The 22,411-nt window shown below is 43.9% G+C and overlaps 1 protein-coding gene across 1 annotated transcript in view; it reads right to left on the bottom strand.

Moving 5' to 3' along the window:
* The window catches only part of GTF2H1 (general transcription factor IIH subunit 1), a 345,280-nt gene that overhangs the window by 82,682 nt on the left and 240,187 nt on the right, over positions 1–22,411 (bottom strand). The window contains exons 12-13 of the mRNA XM_069223752.1: positions 13,136–13,226; positions 5,241–5,356 (exon numbers count right to left, since the gene is read on the bottom strand). Coding sequence (XP_069079853.1) covers positions 5,241–5,356; positions 13,136–13,226 — 207 coding nt within the window. The remainder of the gene's footprint in view (positions 1–5,240; positions 5,357–13,135; positions 13,227–22,411) is intronic.

Here is a 22,411-nt window from a genome sequence, read left to right as displayed (position 1 = left end):
TTCTTTGTCTCGGAGCCTGTCTCTGGTCAGCTAGTGTTTAGTTGATGATTCTTAGGTCACCTTTGGTGGCGTTTTCCACCTCCTCGCTCAACAGATGCAGGTCTCATGAATAGAGTTGTTTTTTGTCCCTGCATGGTGTAGTGTGCCTGTCTCTGTTTCTAACTCACTCTTCGCTTCTTCATCTTGAACCTGGCACAGGCGTTGCAGTAATCGATTTGATGGGCCACTGGCAGACAGATTGCAGACTGGGTGTTGATCCTTCTGTGCCAATTTGTGGTGGCAATTCGGGCAGAACTGAAACCCAGTCTTAAATACACCGAACAGGGAGCCCCCTATCCGGGCCTCCTCAAAACTGTTGAGGAAAAACTTCTTCTTCCCTCTAGGAGTTTTTTCTGGTACTACTTCTTCAATGTTCTTAACTCAACCTCTACCAATTCTTAGGCAAACTTCACACAAACTTTTTTTTATCTCATGTTGGAGAGCCTTCAGCCAAGCATCCAAACCAAACGGCGGATAAAGAGTAATCAGAATATGGCAACCAAAGGTACGAGTTTCTGGGGGAGGGCACACAACATCACATGAAGCACCACCATATTGGGGCCCCATTGACATACAGCAACAACAAAAATTCAGAAGTGGAAGGACTAGTAAACTAGAAGGAAAATGGAAAAAAAGGACCCAACCACTAGATAGTGGAATAATACACAACATGTGAATCCAAAAAAAAGATTCATGCTACAAAAACACTTTTTACTGTTCTTTCAAAAGTATTTTACTTTTCAAAATACACCGCTGGTGTTCACAAGCTGATCTTCTCCATATCAGTAGATTTTGTAATCAAATTGGGTACCAGAGGAAGAGGTTAGGATGCAATATGTAGTACAATGTACACCAATACAGTGGTCAGTAATAGAAGTAACCTTTCAACATCATTTGGTTTTGTAACTGGCAGACTGTTTACTATAAACTCCAGAGCCAGATATCAAAACTACTGCTGCACCCTAATCAAAATAACACAGTCTCTGCAGTTGAGTACATAAATTGATTCCGCAGGATGAAATCGATGGGGAGGTTTGCTGGAGACTGCCAAAGAGTTGTGGCATTAGTGCACAGACCACACCCTGACTGTTGCTGTGGAATACCTTTCAAGACTTCAAATGTGACAGCAGACCGGCATGTAGTATCAGAGACTCTAGTGCTCTAAAGCTGAAGCCACTTGTGTTCTCACACCATAGGACCACTTGGAGCACATGGAGAATGAACCTCTTTGCGCTTCCAACTCACTTGTCAGCATCACATTTTCTACAGTTGGAGGCCTGAACAAGGGTTTCAGGACAGACATCTTTCTCCATGATTGGTTTGGGGAACAGTAGTCTACCTTTGCTCATTTCATAATGATCCCGAGGGTGTTGACATGCGAGACAACAGGCGGATCTAGTTTTTGTGACACTTCTACATAATTGAAAAGCCTGGCTTCCAGCGCTATTGGAACTTTTTCTGGGCTTCTCCAGTCTTTCCTACTTTCTTTTACATTATCCAAGATTATCTCACTGCAGATAGGACTACCTTTTGGGTGGTATACACCTAAATGTTTGCCTTGACTGTCTTCGCTGGCTGTAGAGCTCTAACAAGTGGTAAAGTGCCTGTACCTCTCCTTTCAACATGATGAAACTGGTATACTCCCAACTGGTATAATTCAGTTATATACATGTCCTTAGTGTATGGTACAAAATGTATCCAGGGCCTATAAGTTAAATGTCACTAGTGGACTGCAGCACCTATTGTGCTGAAGACATCCAATATCTTTAAAATTCCCAAAGTGGGTAGGGTTAGCCCCTGGAACATTTACCCCCATTGTTTAGGGCATGCCCATGAGTCATACCCACCCACAAGCTCATGCTAGGGATAAATGTGGCATCTCCAGCCACCCACTTCAGAACACTCCTCGAACTGTGGAGGATCAGAGGAGGACTGAACCTTCTGTCTGTGACCCGAGAAGGACTGGACCTGCTCTCTCTTGTACCTGGGACAAAGAATTGAACTCCAAGGCTATGAAGCTGACGTCCTGTTAAAGCTACAGAGTCACAAATTACTTGAGGTCTTTTCCTGCAACTGTCCAGCTCGCCAGTGTCAATCTGTATCTGGACCCTTCCTTTAGGTCTCTGTCTGACACCATGCAAGTCTGAGTGCCTCCTCTGAGGTCCTTGGGGGATGAGGCTTCAGAAGTGTTCTCCTGTTGTGGACTGGGACTTGAAGGACTAATGTCAGAAGATAAAGTCTTTCACCAGAACAAATCTGGTTGGTGCATCAGACTGCACTCCATTCCAGTGAGCGTCCAATTGCGCATAGATACTGGACTACTGGGCCCATTGTGCTTCTTGCCGCTACTGCTACTTAAAACCATAAAAATTCATATCACCATTTCCCCTTATTGTATTTTTGTCAATTTGATGTCGTTTTGTTTGCAAAATGTTAGTCTATTTTGTTAATTCGCTTTGGGATTTGTATTATTTTGCATTTCAACTTTATTACTGTTTTGGTACGGCTACACACTTCACACATTGCCGTAAGCTAAGCCTAGTGTGGTGAACGGAGTATCAACATCTCTTAAATTTGTACTATTCTTCATTAGTTGGCTGAAGGTGGACTTGTTTCTCGCCCACACTTTTACAGGTCAATAAGTTCAGCAGACTAGTTTAATATTGTGAGCCCCCCCTGTGTGGAGAACATCCATCAAATTGCAAGCTCAGTAAGGGTATTAGAATGTTTAATTCCTCCATGTTAAGACTGTTAATGTTTTTGAGGGACTAGCTGGTCAATGAGGGCCAGCCCAGGATACAACTACTTGTAAAGTTGACGATGTTACTTTGCTTAAATTCTTGCACAATTGTGTCAGATGTACAGGTTCTGTATTTAACAGGCAGAGTATTTACTCGCTAGCAGTTTCCATCACTAATGCTAGCTAGACTAAAAGTAGTACTAGATTCGTTTAACACCTCAGTTTTCCTGGCAATCCTAAACTGTTTGTGGTGCGGTATTTTATATCATTTCAAGGTTGAACTAAAGGGTTACACATTCACAGGGTAGGACAATTGTTTATTTTATTCAAAAAAAGCTGTATAATCTAGTCTAAATTGCCACTTTACCTAGAAGGTCCAAATGGATTAGGGAGGAAGCAGCCATCAACATCTTTCAGTTTGGGGCCATCCCACTAAAGATGCAATAGCTTCAAAGATATTTCCTTTTACAACTTAGATTACAAGACTTCCTAAAACCAGCAGAAAAAGATTCTGAATCTCCGTATACAAGTTCAGACTGCCGGCCTGCTGAGGATGTTGCATCTTTGGTATTTAATCAGTTTTAAAGTAGCATAATCCTGACTACGTTCAAGCCACAGAATGGAGAACTTTATATTTATCACAAATAACAATTTTCACTTCTATTAAAGACAAGGAGTATCCCACCCTGGGTATTCTTATTTACATCTGCTCATCATTTCAAGTCACTGTAAATGAGAAATTGTTTCATGGTGCACATGATTCAGCTCCTCTTTTCCAGCGCTTTCTTATGTTTTTGATCAAAAGTAAAGATGTCTGTTTTAGGACATTAACAGAAGCAGATGTGATGACATATGGAGAAATTATCAATGCACAAGCAACAAACATGCAGTGTGGTCCTCCTAGATGTTGGAAATGGCCCTCACTACAGGGTCACTATCCTGAAACATTTTGCTTTCCTCCTCCTATTTTTGTTGTATTTCTGCTCTTGTTGGCTTTAGGGCTCTGTGCACTTTACCATTGCTAACCAGTGCTAAAGTGCTTGTACTTTTATCATCTTTTAGGTGCTTTTTTTAACATTAAACTTTAATAACTCATAACTCGGATTCTACTGATTGGATATTTTGTTGTTTGCGGTCAAATGATTTATTACATCTTACTCTGCTTTTCTAAATTGGTTTGAATTTTTCTTGTGTTGTGTTTTCATTTTATTACTGTTTGCGTGCTGAATAAATAACTTACAAATTGACTCAGAGTTTAGCCAGACAGACTGCTTTTTGTGCCAAGCTACTCAGAGTAAAGCACAGTTTTATTTCGTGACTTTGTGGTTTACCCTGCCCGGGATTATGGCTGTTGCTTGACCAGGGCTCACACCACACTCAACCAGCAACCCAGTTTATCACACTTGATGCACTGAAGGAAGCCAAAATAATAAAGAAACATCAGGATAAGGACCCTGATATGTACTAAAGTTCAGATTGGCATCTGTAATGCTGTTTGTGTCAGGCTGCTGCTTATCCTTGCTTCGAGCCATTCATTGAAGAGAACATTCTCACTCAACTAGAATATTTATCACTCTCTGGCTCCTTTGGTAACTTTGACATAAACAGCTTGATTGTAAGATAAACCGTCCTACTAAGGCCCCCTGCTGCTATCTGTTACACATTTGTAGCTCAAAACTTTTGATTCTTCCTACTGGTGTGCCTGGTGATTTAAATGTATCCTCTAAATTACAGCGGCAGGCCAACTTTTCCAAGTCTTTGACAGGCCTGTTGACTAAGATTTACCACGAAATCCTCAGAAGGGTCTTCAGGCTGGTCTTTTCTTACCAAGGTTGATAAAGAAAGCAGTGGCAAGGGGTCAGGATACAGTGACCGGTACTCAGAAGCAAAGAACAGGACTGATTGTCCATGCAACGCGATGGAGAAATAGGATCACAGTGAACTACATGAAGAGAGTTCAGATCATGTAGCATTCTTTTACTTGCGCTTGAGAGCATGGATCCACACGTTCCTTTATCAAGAAAAAAGGACATCTTTTTCTAGGTTTGCACCTTTTATGCACTAGTGTGAGCCACCACAACTAAATCAGCGTCCCTTCTACTAACTAGCATACCTCAAGATCAAGGCTGGTCCAATCAGTGCTCCCTTGGCTAGGCATCCATGGTTCTTTGTGACATGGACACACAAGGCTGGTTGTTTAAACACTAATGCCCATGTCGTAAAAGTTCATATCCCATCCTCATTCCAACATGCTGTATCTTAAGGGTCCTCTCTACCCAAAACTAATTTATAAGAAGCAAGTGGTAATGACATTGCAGAATTCAGAGAAACAACTGAATGACTGAATTAAGTCTTTAAGAAATTAAAACATTAGTGAGACTCACCTCAAGTACTTTAATAGAAGATTATTCCCTAGTAGAACAAGTGGATCATGGATTCAAGACTGAAATGGTCATCTTACCTTTTCTTCTAGGAATGGAGTATTAACTGGAAAGCAGGACCAGAAGTGCCGAAGCAACTCTCCCACTGCTACATACAGATGTTTCAGTTCAGACTGAATGTCATTTGGCACCATCTCTGCAGAAACAGAAAAAATGTTGTTTAAACTCTTTCCTCTGTGGAAAATATACTCAAACTGTAAGACCGATAAAGCTGGAGGCAAGACGAAGATATCTGGCAAGTAAAGCAAATTGGAAAGAGCATCTTGCATTATACAAAGAGTGGTCCTTCTACTACTTTATATTTCTAAACTGGATAGGTGATAAGTTAAAAAATAAAAAGGACACCAGGAAATCCTGCACACAAAAACACAAGGTTCAAGTAAAGTGATGGCACAGATGTGTTAGACCGTGGTCTATCTCTCAAGCACTCACCTTGCAAAATGCCACACATTAATTATTTCCTCCATTGTGAAGTGTATCTACCAGATCACGCCCCTGGACTCTTATGAAGGACTATAAAATCCTTAAACCTCAGCCTTATTTGGATGTCGGATTGTCCAAGCAGTTAAAGGAGTGCTTCAATTAGGTATCCATTTGGCCTTCTACCTAAATACACCCACACTGTTTTTTGTCTCTGTATATCCATATGCAGACTGTCATGTAGCTCTTTATCTGCCCCAGCGTTAGAAGGCCTTGCTGAGAACATAATGGAACCAACAAGGCGTCCGTTCTTGTAAACAGGTGGTTATTGCATGTTTTAATCCTTTGGACACTATGATGAACTGTTTTACAAAAATATTAACCCAAGTTGTACAAAAACAAAAGAACGAACCTTGCAAACTCATCCACAAACAATAAGGGCTAGATGTACAAAGATAAGTGTTTGTGGTTACCAAATAGTGAATTTTTGTGATTCGCTATTTGGAAATTGTAAAGAAGGCCCCTATATAAATATGTTTTATACACATTTTGCAAGCCCACTGAGTCGAAAATAGGCCTACCTCATGAATATTAATGAAGAAGGTTTGTGTTTGAGACCCAGTGGGAATTTAAAAAAAAAAAAAGTGATTGTGGCGTGCTGAGGTCAGCAGACCACCATGTCTGTGATTGCTTTTCAATAAAGCAATTTTTTTTAAAATGCAGCTTGTTTGCCTCAAAGGAAAACGGGATGAGTTTCAAAAAGAAAAATTAAGTTTTATTTGCATTTTTTAAGAGTAGGTAGTGGTTCGTGGGACCACTGCCTGTGCTTAAATTTTGTTTTACAAACATTCCCAAAGGAGAATGGGTCCCTTGCGGATCCCTTCCCATTTGCAAATGGGTTACCACGTCCTTGAAGTGGGTGGTAAAATGCAAATATTGTGTGACCACATACAAGAAAGGGACGTTCTAAACACGCTACTTCCTAATACCTGTTCACAAACCCAATTTGTGATTCTGTAACAGGTCATCGAATCTCAAATAATACTTTGTACATTTCAAAAGCCTTTTGTAGAGCAAACGCTTTGTACATATGGTCTAAATGTATAATTTTTGTTTTTTGAGGTTTCAATTTTTTGTATGTAATTCGCTGTGTCATCTATATAAGCAATATTATTTTAATGCATGCTACAGTTTTTTTTTGTTTTTTTTAAACTTTGCATGATAAATGCTCACTTGCCATTTTGGAGTGTATTGCCATGCCCCCTAGCAATTAATCATAATTATAAGAATCATTCCAACAGGCAATGGAGTTGTACATAATGGGTACATGAAAAAACTTAAAGCTGACAGAACAATGCTGTTTTACAGCTCCCTGATCATGATCCAAACAGATGCCAAGAACACTCTTAGTATCTCAATGAAAGTGGGCGATATTTGCTCAGTTTGCTTGACGAATAGGATTTAAGAACGTGATGAATGGAAAATGTCACTTACCCAGTGTACATCCGTTCGTGGCATTAGTCGCTGCAGATTCACATGCTGTGCATAGTCCGCCGTCTGGTGTTGGGTAGGAGTGTTACAAGTTGTTTTTCTTCGAAGAAGTCTTTTCGAGTCACGAGACCGAGGGACTCCTCCTACTTTGGTTCCATTGCGCATGGGCGTCGACTCCATGTTAGATTGTTTTCCCCGCAGAGGGTGAGGTAGGAGTTGTGTATGTTAGTAATAGTGCCCATGCAATGGAATGAATAAGTATGTACAAAATGAAGGTTAAAGTAATATATTTACAAATGTACAAATGTTGAAGATTACTTCCAAACGGCTACAGGCTCCCGGGGAGGCGGGTGGGCGCATGTGAATCTGCAGCGACTAATGCCACGAACAGATGTACACTGGGTAAGTGACATTTTCCGTTCGGTGGCATGTGTAGCTGCAGATACACATGCTGTGCATAGACTAGTAAGCAGTTATCTCCCCAAAAGCGGTGGTTCAGCCTGTAGGAGTGGAAGTAGTTTGAAATAAAGTTCTTAGTACAGCTTGACCTACTGTGGCTTGTTGTGCAGATAACACGTCTACACAGTAGTGCTTAGTAAATGTGTGAGGCGTAGACCATGTTGCTGCCTTACATATTTCGTTCATTGGAATATTTCCTAGAAAGGCCATGGTAGCACCTTTCTTTCTGGTTGAGTGTGCCTTTGGTGTAATAGGCAGCTGTCTCTTTGCTTTAAGATAGCAGGTTTGGATGCACCTAACTATCCATCTAGCTATACCTTGTTTTGATATTGGATTTCCTGTATGAGGTTTTTGAAATGCAATAAATAGTTGTTTTGTTTTCCTAATTAGTTTTGTTCTGTCAATGTAGTACATTAGTGCTCTTTTGATGTCTAATGTAGGTAGTGCTCTTTCAGCTATTGAGTCTGGCTGTGGAAAGAACACTGCCAATTCTACTGTTTGATTTAAGTGGAACGGTGAGATGACCTTTGGTAAGAATTTTGGGTTGGTTCTTAGAACTACCTTATTTTTGTGTATTTGAATAAATGGTTCTTGTATAGTAAAAGCCTGAATTTCACTTACTCTTCTTAGAGATGTAATGGCAATGAGAAATGCAACTTTCCACGTTAAGTATTGCATTTCACAAGAATGCATGGGTTCGAAAGGTGGACCCATGAGCCTTGTCAAGACAATGTTGAGGTTCCATGAAGGAACAGGTGGTGTCCTTGGTGGTATTATTCTCTTTAGGCCCTCCATAAACGCTTTGACAGGTATTCTAAATAGGGAAGTTGAATGAGTAATCTGCAGGTAAGCAGATATTGCTGCAAGATGTATTTTTATGGAATTGAAAGCTAGATTTGATTTTTGTAGATGTAGTAAATATCCTACTACATCTTTTGGAGATGCATGCAAGGGTTGGACTTGATTATTATGGCAGTAACAAACAAATCTTTTCCATTTACTTGCATAGCAGTGTCTAGTGGATGGCCTTCTAGCTTGTTTTATGACCTCCATACATTCTTGTGTGAGGTTCAAGTGTCCAAATTCTAGGATTTCAGGAGCCAAATTGCTAGATTCAGCGATGCTGGGTTTGGATGCCTGATCAGTTGTTTGTGTTGTGTTAACAGATCTGGCCTGTTGGGTAGTTTGACATGAAGTACTACTGACAGGTCTAGTAGTGTGGTATACCAAGGTTGCCTTGCCCATGTTGGTGCTATTAGTATGAGTTTGAGTTTGAGTTTGTTTTGACTCAATCTGTTTACTAGATATGGAAGGAGAGGGAGAGGGGGAAAAGCGTACGCAAATATCCCGGACCAATTCATCCATAGAGCATTGCCTTGAGATTGCCGGTGTGGGTACCTGGATGCGAAATTTTGGCATTTTGCGTTTTCTTTTGTTGCAAATAGATCTATTTGAGGTGTTCCCCAAACTTGGAAGTAAGTGTTCAGGATTTGGGGGTGAATTTCCCATTCGTGGACCTGTTGGTGATCCAGAGAGAGATTGTCTGCTAGCTGGTTCTGGATCCCTGGAATAAACTGTGCTATTAGGCGAATGTGGTTGTGAATTGCCCAATGCCATATTTTTTGTGTGAGGAGACACAACTGTGTCGAGTGTGTTCCCCCCTGTTTGTTTAAATAATACATTGTCGTCATGTTGTCTGTTTTGACAAGAATGTATTTGTGGGTTATCATTGGTTGGAATGCTTTCAACGCTAGAAATACTGCTAACAATTCTAGGTGATTTATATGAAACTTTCTTTGATGTACGTCCCATTGTCCTTGGATGCTGTGTTGATTGAGGTGTGCTCCCCACCCTGTCATGGAAGCATCTGTTGTTATCACGTATTGTGGCACTGGGTCTTGGAAAGGCCGCCCTTTGTTTAAATTTATGTTGTTCCACCATAGAAGCGAGAGGTATGTTAGGCGGTCTATCAACACCAGATCTAGAAGCTGACCCTGTGCTTGTGACCATTGTGATGCTAGGCACTGTTGTAAGGGCCGCATGTGCAACCTTGCGTGTGGGACAATGGCTATGCATGAGGACATCATGCCTAGGAGTTGTAATATCATCTTCGCCTGTATTCTTTGTGTTGGATACATGCGTTGTATAATCTTTTGGAAATTTTGAACCCTTTGTGGACTTGGAGTGGCTATTCCCTTTGTTGTATCTATTGTCGCTCCTAGGTATTGTTGTACCTTGCACGGCAGAATGTGTGATTTCGCATAGTTGATGGTGAAACCGAGTTTGTAGAGGGTTTGTATGACCTGATCTGTGTGGTGTGAGCACCTTGTCAGTGAGTCGGTCTTGATTAGCCAGTCGTCTAGATACGGGAATACGTGTATTTGCTGCCTTCTGATGTGTGCAGCCACTACTGCTAGGCACTTTGTGAAGACTCTTGGTGCAGTTGTTAAACCGAAGGGCAATACTTTGAATTGGTAATGTATTCCTTTGAATACGAACCTTAGGTATTTCCTGTGCGACGGATGTATTGGTATGTGGAAATACGCGTCTTTGAGATCTAAGGTTGTCATGTAATCTTGTTGCTTTAGCAATGGTAACACTTCCTGTAGCGTGACCATGTGAAAGTGTTCTGATTTGATGTATGTGTTTAGTGTTCTGAGGTCTAGGATTGGTCTCAGTGTTTTGTCCTTCTTTGGTATTAGAAAGTACAGTGAGTAAACCCCTGTATTTGTTTGTGTATCTGGTACCAGTTCTATTGCGTTCTTTTGCAGTAATGCTTGAACTTCTATTTCTAGGAGGTCCGAATGTTGTTTTGATATATTTTGTGCCTTTGGTGGTATGTTTGGAGGGATTTGTAGAAATTCTATGCAATAACCATGTTGGATAATTGCTAAGACCCAAGTGTCTGTTGTTATGTTTTCCCACTCTTGGTAATACTGACTTATTCTTCCCCCCACTGGTGTTGTGTGGAGGGGATGAGTGATGTGTGAGTCACTGTTTGTTTGTAGGTGTTTTTGGGCCTTGAAATTTTCCCCTGCTTCTAGGGAATTGTCCCCCTCTGTATTAGCCCCGAAAGCCTCCCCTTTGGTACTGTCCCTGGTAGGTGGACGGTGTTGACTGTGAGGTACTGGGTTGTGTGGATTGACCCCGAAACCCCCCTCTAAAGGTTGTCTTGCGGAAGGTGTTGAAAGTGCCTCTGCTCTGCGGGGAGTAGAGTGCGCCCATGGCTTTTGTAGTGTCAGTGTCCTTTTTTAGCTTCTCAATTGCCGTGTCCACTTCAGGTCCGAACAATTGTTGCTCATTGAATGGCAAATTGAGCACCGCCTGCTGTATCTCTGGTTTAAAACCAGATGTTCGTAGCCACGCGTGCCTTCGGATGGTTACTGCCGTGTTAACCATTCTTGCTGCTGTGTCCGCTGCGTCCATAGAGGAGCGTATCTGGTTATTGGAGATGTTTTGGCCCTCCTCAACCACTTGTTTCACCCTCTTTTGTAGTTCTGTGGGTAGATGCTCAATGAGGTGTTGCATCTCATCCCAGTGAGCTCTGTCATATCGCGCTAGGAGCGCTTGAGAGTTTGCGATGCGCCACTGGTTTGCAGCCTGTACTGCGACCCTTTTACCGGCTGCATCGAACTTTCGGCTCTCCTTATCTGGGGGTGGTGCATCGCCCGATGTGTGGGAGTTTGCTCTCTTGCGAGCCGCCCCTACCACAACCGAATCTGGTGGCAGTTGTGAGGTGATGAAAGCTGGGTCTGAGGGAGGTGCTTTATATTTTTTTTTCCCCCCTCAGTGTTATTGCCCTACTTTTGACAGGCTCTTTGAATATGTCCTTTGCGTGCCTTAGCATTCCTGGGAGCATAGGCAGGCTTTGGTAGGTGCTATGTGTGGAAGAGAGGGTGTTGAAGAGGAAGTCATCTTCGACAGGCTCCGAGTGTAGAGACACGTTGTGGAACTCTGCTGCTCTAGCCACCACTTGTGAATATGCTGTGCTGTCTTCTGGTGGTGAGGGCTTTGTAGGATACGCCTCAGGACTGTTGTCCGACACTGGGGCGTCGTATAAGTCCCAAGCATCTTGGTCCTGGTCACCTTGGCTTAAGGTGGTGTGAGCCGGTGAATGTGACAGAGTCTGTGCTGGTGAAATGGGAGCCACAGGTGGAGGAGAGGGTGGCGGAGTTACCTTCTTCACCAGTTTTGTTTGTGGTGTTTGTTCTTGTTGGAACTCCAGTCTCCTCTTCCTCCTAATAGGGGGAAGGGTGCTTATTTTCCCTGTTCCACTCTGTATAAAAATCCTTTTTTGAGTGTGGTCCACCTCGGTGGATTGTAATTCCTCTTCGAATCTATGCTTCCGCATCTGAGAGGACAGTGATTGTTCCTCTGAATAGGAACCGGTAGTTGGCTCGGTTGCGGGTCGTTTTGGCACCGAAACCATGTCCACACTCTTTTTCGGCTCCGAGGCGACTTTCCTCTTTTTCGGAGTCGGCCCCTCTCGGCATCGATCCTCCTCAGTGCTGCTGTCTCTGCGTCGAGCAGCTTCGGCTCCGCTATCTCGGCGTCGATCTTTGCCGGCAGCACTATCTCGGTCCCGAGATGGCTGGGTGCCTGTGTCTCGACCCGAGTCGGACGATCTCGGCACTATTTCGGCCTTCTTCGGTGCCGATGGTCGGTCACCGAGTTTATGGGTTGAGCCATGGCCTGACGGCAGTGGCGTCCCCTGGGCCTTGTTAGTTTTCTTACGTGCTATCTTCGACGTCTTACTCACTGTTTCATGGTCGTCGAATTCGTCCGAGTCCGATTCATGGATCGAGAAGGCTTCTACTTCTTCTTGTTCCTCGAAATCTCGGTGTCCTGTCGGCGTGGACGCCATTTGCAGTCTTCTGGCTCGGCGGTCACGGAACGTTTTTCGGGACCGGAACGCACGACAGGCCTCACAAGTTTCTTCCCTGTGCTCGGGCGACAGGCACAGGTTACAGACCGAATGTTGGTCTGTATATGGGTATTTGTTGTGGCATTTAGGACAGAAACGGAACGGGGTCCGTTCCATCAGCGTCGATGTCACACGCGGTCGGGCCGACCAGGCCCCGACGGGGGATCGAAAACTACCCCGAAGGGCAACGGAGATGTTATCGTATCGATGCGATGTCGATGCTATCTAACCTGATCCCGAACGCAACAATACCGACGTAATTTTCCGATTTTGAGCTAACTTTCCGTTCCGAAACCCGGAGCGAAAGGAACACGTCCGAACCCGATTGCGGAAAGAAAACAATCGAAGATGGAGTCGACGCCCATGCGCAATGGAGACAAAGAGGAGGAGTCCCTCGGTCCCGTGACTCGAAAGACTTCTTCGAAGAAAAACAACTTGTAACACTCCGACCCAACACCAGATGGCGGGCTATGCACAACATGTGTATCTACAGCGACAGATGCCATCGAACATTCATTTACAGTCACTTCTTGCGTACAGCCTTACATTTTACCTCTTCACAAGTGTGCCTGCTGATAATATTAGGTCCATCAATAGACCTCTGTGTCAAAGGTAACTTACGGTTTATGGCTTGTTGTGTTGCACCCTGCATTAAGGCTCCTCCAGGTGACAGGGCTGATATAGTACTGCTAGCAGCACCACTTGAGAGAACCTGAAAGGCAAGGAAAGAAAACGTATAGGTAAATGTAACGTACATATAAAGGCACATAACCACAATGAACACAAAAATGTTTTTTTTTATTTTTTTTAAACAGAGGATTGGATAAATGAGGGGCTTTAAAATAGGTTGCCAATGTGTCTGCCAACAGACCTCTGAGTACAGACAGTCCTCCTAGGGATACAAAATTATAAAGTGAAAAGGTGGGATGATGAAGAAGACAATTACTTCTTCATCTGTAAATGTATTCACAATGCTGGTATCTTCCACAGACTGGCACACCTTGCGGTACATTTTACATTGTCATACTAAGAAATCTATGCAAGTTTAGTAACCTATATCAATTTAGGAGCCCGAGGAGTCACCTCAGTCAATAGTAAGGAAGCCGATGGCTACAGTTTGATATCTGGTGACATTCAAAATTGACCACAGATATTCTCAGACCAAATGCTAGTGCAAAAAGTTTCAAAACATTCATTGATGAAACCAACCGTTATGGCATTTGCTTAATAAAACATTTTTAATATGTTGCACAAACACACAGAACACCTTTGGTGTGGCCAGTGTCAGTGGTTTACATCACATACAAAGAGCATGTTCAACACAGGGAGAACCTTTGAAAGTCTCTATTGAATGCAGGATACATGCAGTACGTGTAGTAGGACAAAGTTGCCTCACAAATAGGGGGGCTGAGAAATTGGTAATGTCAAATCACCATAAACAGATAGCAGTACAAGTGTGCTTACAGGTCAGAAACAGCACATGCAACAGTTGTGCAACGCTGTGGCACAGTTGGGCGACAACCTAAATGTAGGCTTCCCCACTGGGGTGAAAGAATGGCACTGGCCATTGGTGTGATACAGGGATCAAGAAATTGCCCAAACACATATTTTCCGACATGCGTGGATCCTGCCCCAATGGAAACAAATATACACTCACAGATCCAATTATACACTCTTATACCCCATACTACCACTCATGCACCCACTCATGCACCCACTCACACAGCAACTCAAACTCACACGCCAACACCAGCACTCACACCTATGGACATACCCACATAGCCACTCACACACCTAATCACATACCCAGTGACAAACTTACACACCCACTCACATTCACAAAATGACTCACATACCCACTTACAGATCCACACATCCACCCACAGCCAAACAGCCAATCCCACAGCCCCACAAAACTACTACCCCACTCAGTCACAGACTCCAAGCCACTCACACACTAACAAAGTAGAAATTCACTCAAAAAGAACAAAGGTTACAGGGACCGTATAGTTGGGAAATAAAATGTAAAAAACATCTTGGAAATGCACTGAAAACGAAACCAAAGGTTACAGGTACGTTATAGCTATGTTCAGAATTTACATACACAAAACCAGTGAAATTCAGCAGTTATACTTATAACAAGAATCTATAACTCATGCCCTAGCGCCCTTGCCATGCACTGCTAATTATCCCAGTGTAGAGGACGAGTGATACCAGGCCGGGTGGAAGACGTTAAGAACCTAATTGGAGTCACTATATTGTTCAAAAATGGCCTTTTTATTAAAATTTTAAATTAATATTAAAGATTCACAAGGGTTACTGTTATCTTATCGTGGGGTTCTCCCCTCCTTTAAGTGTCTCTATGCTTCACTCTTGTTTTTCCTTTGATTCGTTCTTCTTGCTTCTAACTCCCTTCTCTCTTTTATGGTTGTCTCCGTTGGAGTCAGGACGGAGGAATGGGGCCGGTCACCCAAAGAAAAACAAAGAAACAAAAGAAAACAGTAAGTGTCTTGCGCTTCTTTTCTTGCGTTGTGGTTAGGGAGTGCAAGTGCGGGGTAAAACAAATAATCGGCGAGTGCTCCCAGTCCTTAACCGCGGTGACTGTTTGCTCGTTCTTATGCACAAAATAATAATTTAAAAAAACAATTTATTGGTTCTCTTATTTTCACGATCCTGTAATCGTCACAGGGCCCGTTTTACTCAGTGCACGTTTAGTGGACATTAGTAACAGGAAATGAAAGAAAAAAAAAAAAAAAAAACAACAACTCCCCCAAAGAAAACACACGATAATAAACACGTATGGACTGTCTACATCCTCTTCCCTGTTGTTCGTGCCGCACCACCCGCGTTCCCTCCCTCCTACCAATAATACCACACGGGATTTGTCAAGCAGGCATGTACCTGCGAAAGCCACGTCCCTCCAGGGAGTTGTCGCCTGAAGTCCTCACCGTCCGTGGGGTGTCCTGCCTTCATGGTGTTTCTGGATCCCCCATCTTCGGCGGTACTCGCCTCAGTCGTCGGGCTCGACTGCCTGTCCTGTGCTCCTCTTCTCGCACCTCCCTCGGTCTTTGGCTTTCCTTCCTCTGGTCGCCGTTCTTCCTCCTCCAAGCGTGGCATAGTCCTGGGTCCGTCGTCTCCCTTTGATTTAACCTGGACGTCCGAGTTAGAGGTGGGCGTTCCTGCTTTTTGGCTGTCGGTGGTGCCCCCAGGGTACCATATCATAGGTCTCGGGGCACCATCATGAAACAGGGTCCCCGCGACCCTGTTACACCCATCTACTACATTAGTCATCACATCTTCTATGACATCACTGATAATATAACTGCAACATCTGCAGTGAAATTATTGATCAGAAAACTGAGGGGGCACGAGTTATAGTTACCTTAGGGTAAGAGTGAGCAGACTTGGGGCCTGATTTAGAGCTTGGTGGATGGGTTACTTTGTCACAAATGTGACGGATAGAATGTCCACTGCATTATGATTCCATTTTATTCTGTGGAAATCAAAATATGGTGGATAGCCTATCCATCATGTTTGTGACAGTGTAACCCAGCCGCCAAACTTTAAATATGGCCCTTAGTGTTTGCTCTTGCTTGGCGGGTGCTTTTAAATTGCTTGCGCCGAGTGAGAGCAAACAGGTTTTCCTGACCGTACTATCAGGGAAATCACTTTGTCCAGGGGGTGGGCACCCCGGGACATAGCTGGAGCAAGCTCTAGGAGATTGAGTTCCCATAAAAAGCAATAGAAAGCATGCTTGTCTTTTCTTTTATTTCTTTTAATTTTGCTGTAGGCTCGCAGATCCTCCACATATTTGTGGGAATATGAAAAAAAAACAATCATTACAAAAAGGGCCCTTTCTGGACAAAGATCTAGCTTTCTGCCAATTTGGTGTAATTCTGTTGAGCTGTTCGGGCTGTAGTCTTATCTAAAATCTCAATGGGAAATCACATGGAAAAAAACCCCCACATTTTTTGACCCGCCCCCTGCTTGACAGATCAACCCGAAACTTTCCATGCACAACTAAACAAAGTATGGCACTTTTCTGGAAGATTTTGTGAAGATTATTCAAAAGGTGCCAAAGTTGTAAGCAAACCAAAGTACACTTTTCCAATGGAAACTAGATCCTAACTATAACTACCTACCGGCAGTAGGTCTTTTATGTATTCACTTAAAAAAGCACAAAGGTCACAGGGGTGTTATAGTTAGGCTCGCATTTTAAATGTACCAAACCATAATTTTTTTTACTTGAGATAACTAACTATAACTGGTGAATTTCTATGGTTTGGTACTTTTAAAATGTAAGCCCAACTATAACGTCCCTGCAACTTTTGATTTTTTCTTCCCAGTGAATGTCTGTTTTTTAAACGTCAAGTAATTTTCATTACTATACATTAATTCAACCATGAGGCAGCCTGTGGCCGCACCCAAAGGTCAACTCCTCTAACCACCCAACCCCACTGTGTGCACACACCTTTGGTCATGCATGGTGGGAGTTGGCTGTGGCCTGTCTCTCGGGGTGTGACAATAGGTGTGAGTGGGTGTATCTGGAGGTAAGAGTGGCTGTGAGAGTGTCTGGGTGGGAGAGTGGGTGCATCAGTGAATTAGCGGGTGTGCCAGTGTGGGTGTGTGAGTGGGTGCGTGAGGATTTCAGTGGGTCTGTGAGTGGGTGTGTGAGAGAGTTTGTGAGTAGGTGCATCAGTGTCTTAGTGGGTACGTCGGTGTCTGAGGGTTTCAGTGGTTCTGTGACTAGGTGCGTGAGGGTGTGATTGGGGATGTATGTGGGTGCACAAGGGTCTGAGTAGGTCTGTGAGCTACCTGGACCTAGAGCTACCTTTCTGCCAAATTTGGTGTAATTCGGTTCAGTGGTTTGGGTGCCATCCCTATTCAAAATCCCTATGGAAAAAAAACCCATCCCACAGGGCTGTTTTTTTTTTTTTTAACTTTAAGGGGGATAAGTGCACGGCAGTTATTGGCTCCAGGGACCCCATCCCCCGGGTCCACTTAAATAAGCTCCCCTCCCCAAGTCTGCTTAGGCGGACCCCATCTCCCATGGCAAGTCTCTTAAATAAAGGGGAGGGGCACACGTGGCCCCACCAGAAATTTTTTGGCCCGAGACACCATCCCCCGTGGTCTGGCAGGATATGTAGCTGGGGGGTGCACATAGCCTCATCCCCGAGGCCTGGGATTAATATTTGGGGGGGGGGGGAGGTGTGGGGACACTGCCTCCATCCCTAGGCTGATTCGGACTCTGGGGACCCCATCCCCTGCAGCCTAGCATTAGTTTGAAAGGGGCGTGGGGTGGCATGCAGCCGTCATCCCTGGGCCAATTTCAGCCCTGGGGACCACATCTGCCGGGGCAGAGCATAATTCTGAAGGGGAGGTGGCATGCAACCACCCAGGACCCGGCATAACTCTGAAGGGGAGGGGGCACCTCCCCCTCCAAAGCCAATTTCGGGACCAGGGACCCCATCATCCAGGGCCTGGAACCTTAAAGGTTGTGCCCTGGTGTCCACCCAGGGCACCCACCACACGATCACTGGGGGCTGCCGGGGAAGCCTCAAAGCCTCCGCTTTCCCAGCCAGATCCTTGCATCCAGTAGAAGCCAGCATTACTCCCACCCAGATGGAGCAGTAAATAATGCTGCTTTCTGGACAGGAGCAATTTTTTAGATTTGTTTCCCTGCCCGCATAACTTTGTTTGCTTCCACTTAAAATGCTCCCCCCAAGCAAGAGCAAACACCGGTTTCCCTGCCCGCATTGGTGCGAGCAGGCAACCGCTACATTCCAGGGGTGGACACCCAAGGACACAGCTAGTGAACCATCCCTGGGGGATGGGGTCCCCAGGGGCATTACCGCCTCAGAGAGATGAGCTGTATGGTTCTCCCTCCCCATAAAAATGAATGTTGGCTCTAGGGTGGGCTCCCTGAGGCCTCTAGAGGCACCAAGAGGGTGGCTGCGCTGCCCCCTTTGTATCAATAATAAGATCAGACCTCGAGTTGGGCTCCCCAGGGCCTCTAATGGCTTGTGGAAAGGGGATGCGGCTTGAGGTAGGGTCCCCCAGGGCACAATATTAACAAATGCAGCCTGACTGCCATTTATTTTTCCTGATTCTGCAAGAATCCTGTGGGATCACAGCATTTTTTGCTCTTTTTTTTGTTTTCTTTTTGGCCCGTGGAGGTGGGGGGACAGGGTCCCTCTCAGTCCCCCATGGGACCTAGGGGGGGGCAGTGAGCAGGGGGTTGAAGGGGGGGGGGGGGGGGGGGTCAGGTTTTCCCTACCCTGTCCCCTCTATTAATTTCATTTATTTTTTACACAAAACTTTAGGACAGGGGACTAAGTCCCCGTGTTCTGTAATAACTGCCGGCAACATGTTTGGGGCACAAATCAGAGCACTTGCTCTAGTGGGCACAAGATGGCCCAAGTGAAAAAAAACTCCCTGAGCCAATCAGAATGCTCCATTTTAAACTGGTACTTTCACGAGAGTCTTGGCGACTCTCACAAGCCTAACTGCCAAGATTTACAATTATTTTTTACCCTTAATTTTACAAAAACTACTGAAATGATTTAGACCAAATCACAAAAAGCACAATCTGCGTGCCAGGATCTAGCTTCCTGTCGAATTATAGTTACCTTATGGCATGAGTTATAGTTACTTGAAATCACTAACTAGAATTGCTGAATTTCTATGGTCTTCTATGAGTAAATTCAGAACCTAACTATAACGTCACAGTAATCTTTGTTTTTTTCCCAGTGAATTTCTATGTTTTATAAATTCTATTTTCTAACTATAACGTCTATGTAACCTTTTTTTTCAGTGATTTACAAAAATTGCGCAGAGGGTTAATAAGTCTGCTGCAAATAACGCCTTCCATGCAGATCACAGGTACGTATTTTATGTGGATAGCTTAGTGGATTACAGCTTTTATCAGAGAGATCCTTTTGTTACCGTCATTCATAAGATACAACCATAATACAGAACTGTGATTGTTGAACTGTCACCAAGCAGCTGCATGTAAACTGCATAAAATAGGTTAGGACATTCTGTTTCCCCCACTAGTCTTTCATGATGTATTCTTAATGGTGTTAAAAAGATTAGTTTGGGTAAATACTCTTATTAGTGAGGCCAGCCTTTACCAGTGCTTTAAAATTAAATGAATGTATGTGAAAGAGGGGCTGTGGAGAGACGAGGGGGCACTTTTGCATGGTGGTAGTGAGGAAACCTGAGGAGGAAGTTATGGGGGTGGTTCTAAAAATAACTGTCGCACCAGATGCCACCAGTGCTAAATATTGCCCTGGTGCCTATTTTCTTGTTTTTTGCCCTTTCAGGCTATCTAAGACCTTGGGGGGAAGGTGGCATGGGTGGAGGGGGGGTGGGGGTGGGGGGTGAGGGGTGAGGGTCAGCCTCAAGCACACCATATCTGCTTGCAAGGGAAAGAGATGAACTCTGCTTTCTGATAGTGGGAGCCGTTTGACAGGTCCTGCTGTTAGAAAGAAGACTGTTTGCTTTTGCTTGGTGAGAGCGGTCAGCTGGGTGTGGAAGGATGAGTGAACGGCCCGCACACAATAGTATGTATGCTCCAGGGAGGTGGTGTGCCCCGGGGCTGTGGGGGTGGCCGACAAGCCTCCTCCACACAATGAAAACCTTTTGCCCCTCCCCACCCCCATATTGTCAGCATCACCCCAGGGCGGAGGCTGTTTCTGGACCAAGAAAAACCTTTCTGACAAATATGGTGTAAGTCTGTCCAGTGGTTCTGGCGCTATGGCATGGATCACCCCGAAACGTTCGAGACAGCAGCTCACGTAACTAATTATTTTGGAAAATTTCATGAAGATTAGCCAAGTCTGCGCCAAAGATCTTGGAGAAAAGAAAAACAGCTTTTGCTATAGAAACTAGATCCTAACTATAATTACCTAGTGGTGACGGTATGTGTATACACACACACTTGTCACTGGGTTGGTATAGGTAGGTCAAGTTTTTTGTTTTGCTGAAAACTTTGATGCAGTATGGCAAATCTTCACAAACAAAACAAAAAACACAAGTTCAGCTACTCCAGCTTCCTAGAAAGTTTCAGGGTTTTCAGTCAAGTGGGGGCTGAGAATTTTTTTTTTATCTCATAATGCAATTTCCCTATGCAGTTTCCAAAAGGACCTTTAGACACAGCTACAGCCCAAACAGCTGGACTGGATTACATCGAGCTTGGAAGAAAGCTAGCTCTTTACCCGGAAATCATGCTTTTAGGGTTCTGGTGTAAATCTGTGCTGTAGGTTTTAAAAAAAATGAAAGTTCAAATTGTATACAATCCTGGCCAGTTGGGTGTGCAGGCTCCCACACGTGTCCTGCAAACACACCACTTGAAACAATTGAACTATCTGATTTGTCCAGTGGGTCTTTTTTCCCCAGTCCGCTGTCATGCCCCTGCGAATCCTGGGGAAGCTTGGACTCTAACCGGTTGGACACAAATACTTGGTCCCCAAATCCTGAAAATGAAACAAAATTGAAGTATAAGTACAGGGAAGTGGTACCCTAACTCCCAAGGACCGTTTGGAGATTGCCCTAGAGCCAAATTATTTAAAAACAAAAACAAAAAAAACCTTACAATTTGGCTTGCCCACGGATCCCTCGCAAGTCTTGTGCTAACCGCAAGAGTCCAGTGGGAGCACAGAGGCCTGCGCTGGCTTCCACAAGAGTCCACTAAAGGAGGGCTTGTGAGTACCTGTCAACGTTTGGCTCTGGGGTTAGCTGCACATTGTCTAAAGTGGGGATGGGGCTGGGCACAGGGCACCGCCTCAGGCCAGTCCCTTCAGCGAACCCCACAATAGGTAAGGCCATGCACAGGGGGTCCCCAACTCCAGGTTGGCCGCAGGGCCGGGTGGGGGGGTGAGGCTGATTTTGTTATGTATGGTAATAAATTACTTTGCCTTTAAAGAAATGCATTGAAAAGAACAAAGGTTACACTGACATTACAGTTAGGCGTAAATGTCAGTTTTTACATGACCTCACATATTACATCATTCATGACATTTTATGACATTAATGATAACATCAATACAACATCTGCAATGACACCACATCATTGATGACAACACTGTATGGCACAATTTAGTTACTTCAGTTAATGATAACTGGTGAATTTCAGAGATGTAGCTTAAAATGTTATGTTAAACCTGTCATTTTCACCTTACTATAGCGTCACTTTCACCTTTGTTTTTCTTCAGTGAAAATATACATATAAGTGTACACATTATATTTACCTTACCTATACTTTCCATGCGTGATAAAGGAATGTGTGGATAAGACTGTGTGGTAAATGCTTCCCTTTATTCACAAACATCAGAACTGACATTGCAGGACAATGGATTGATTTTCACTCAACAACCAAGAGCACAAAATACACACACACACACACATACATATACATATATATAAATATATAAATAATGTCACTAGTGTTGGGCTCGGAGTGTTACAAGTTGTTTTTCTTCGAAGAAGCTTGCTTCGAGTCACAAGATTGAGTGACTCCTCTCGGTGATAGTGCGCATGGGCATAAACTCCTTTGTTACATTGTTTTCCCACAGGAGGGTGAAGTTAGGAGTGAAGAATTGTATATGTACAAATATATATAGAAAGTAAAGAAGATGTACATGCAATGTACATACATATCTACATAATAAATAACTACAACAGCTACAGGCTTCTGGGGAGGAGGGAGGGCGCATGTGAATCTGCAGCACTACATGCCACGAACAGACGTACACTGGGTAAGTGACATTTTCCATTCAATGGCATGTGCAGCTACAGATACAAATGCTGAGCATAGACTAAAAAGCAGTCCCTCCCCTAAGTAAGCGGTGGCGAGCTTGTAGGAGTTGAAGCAGTTTGAAATAGTGTTTTTAGTGC

This window comes from Pleurodeles waltl, chromosome 3_1 (assembly GCF_031143425.1).
Source record: "Pleurodeles waltl isolate 20211129_DDA chromosome 3_1, aPleWal1.hap1.20221129, whole genome shotgun sequence".
Classification (NCBI taxonomy): Eukaryota; Metazoa; Chordata; class Amphibia; order Caudata; family Salamandridae; genus Pleurodeles; species Pleurodeles waltl.
Note: the sequence above shows the minus strand (reverse complement) of the source record. Positions and strands in the feature narration are given on the sequence as shown.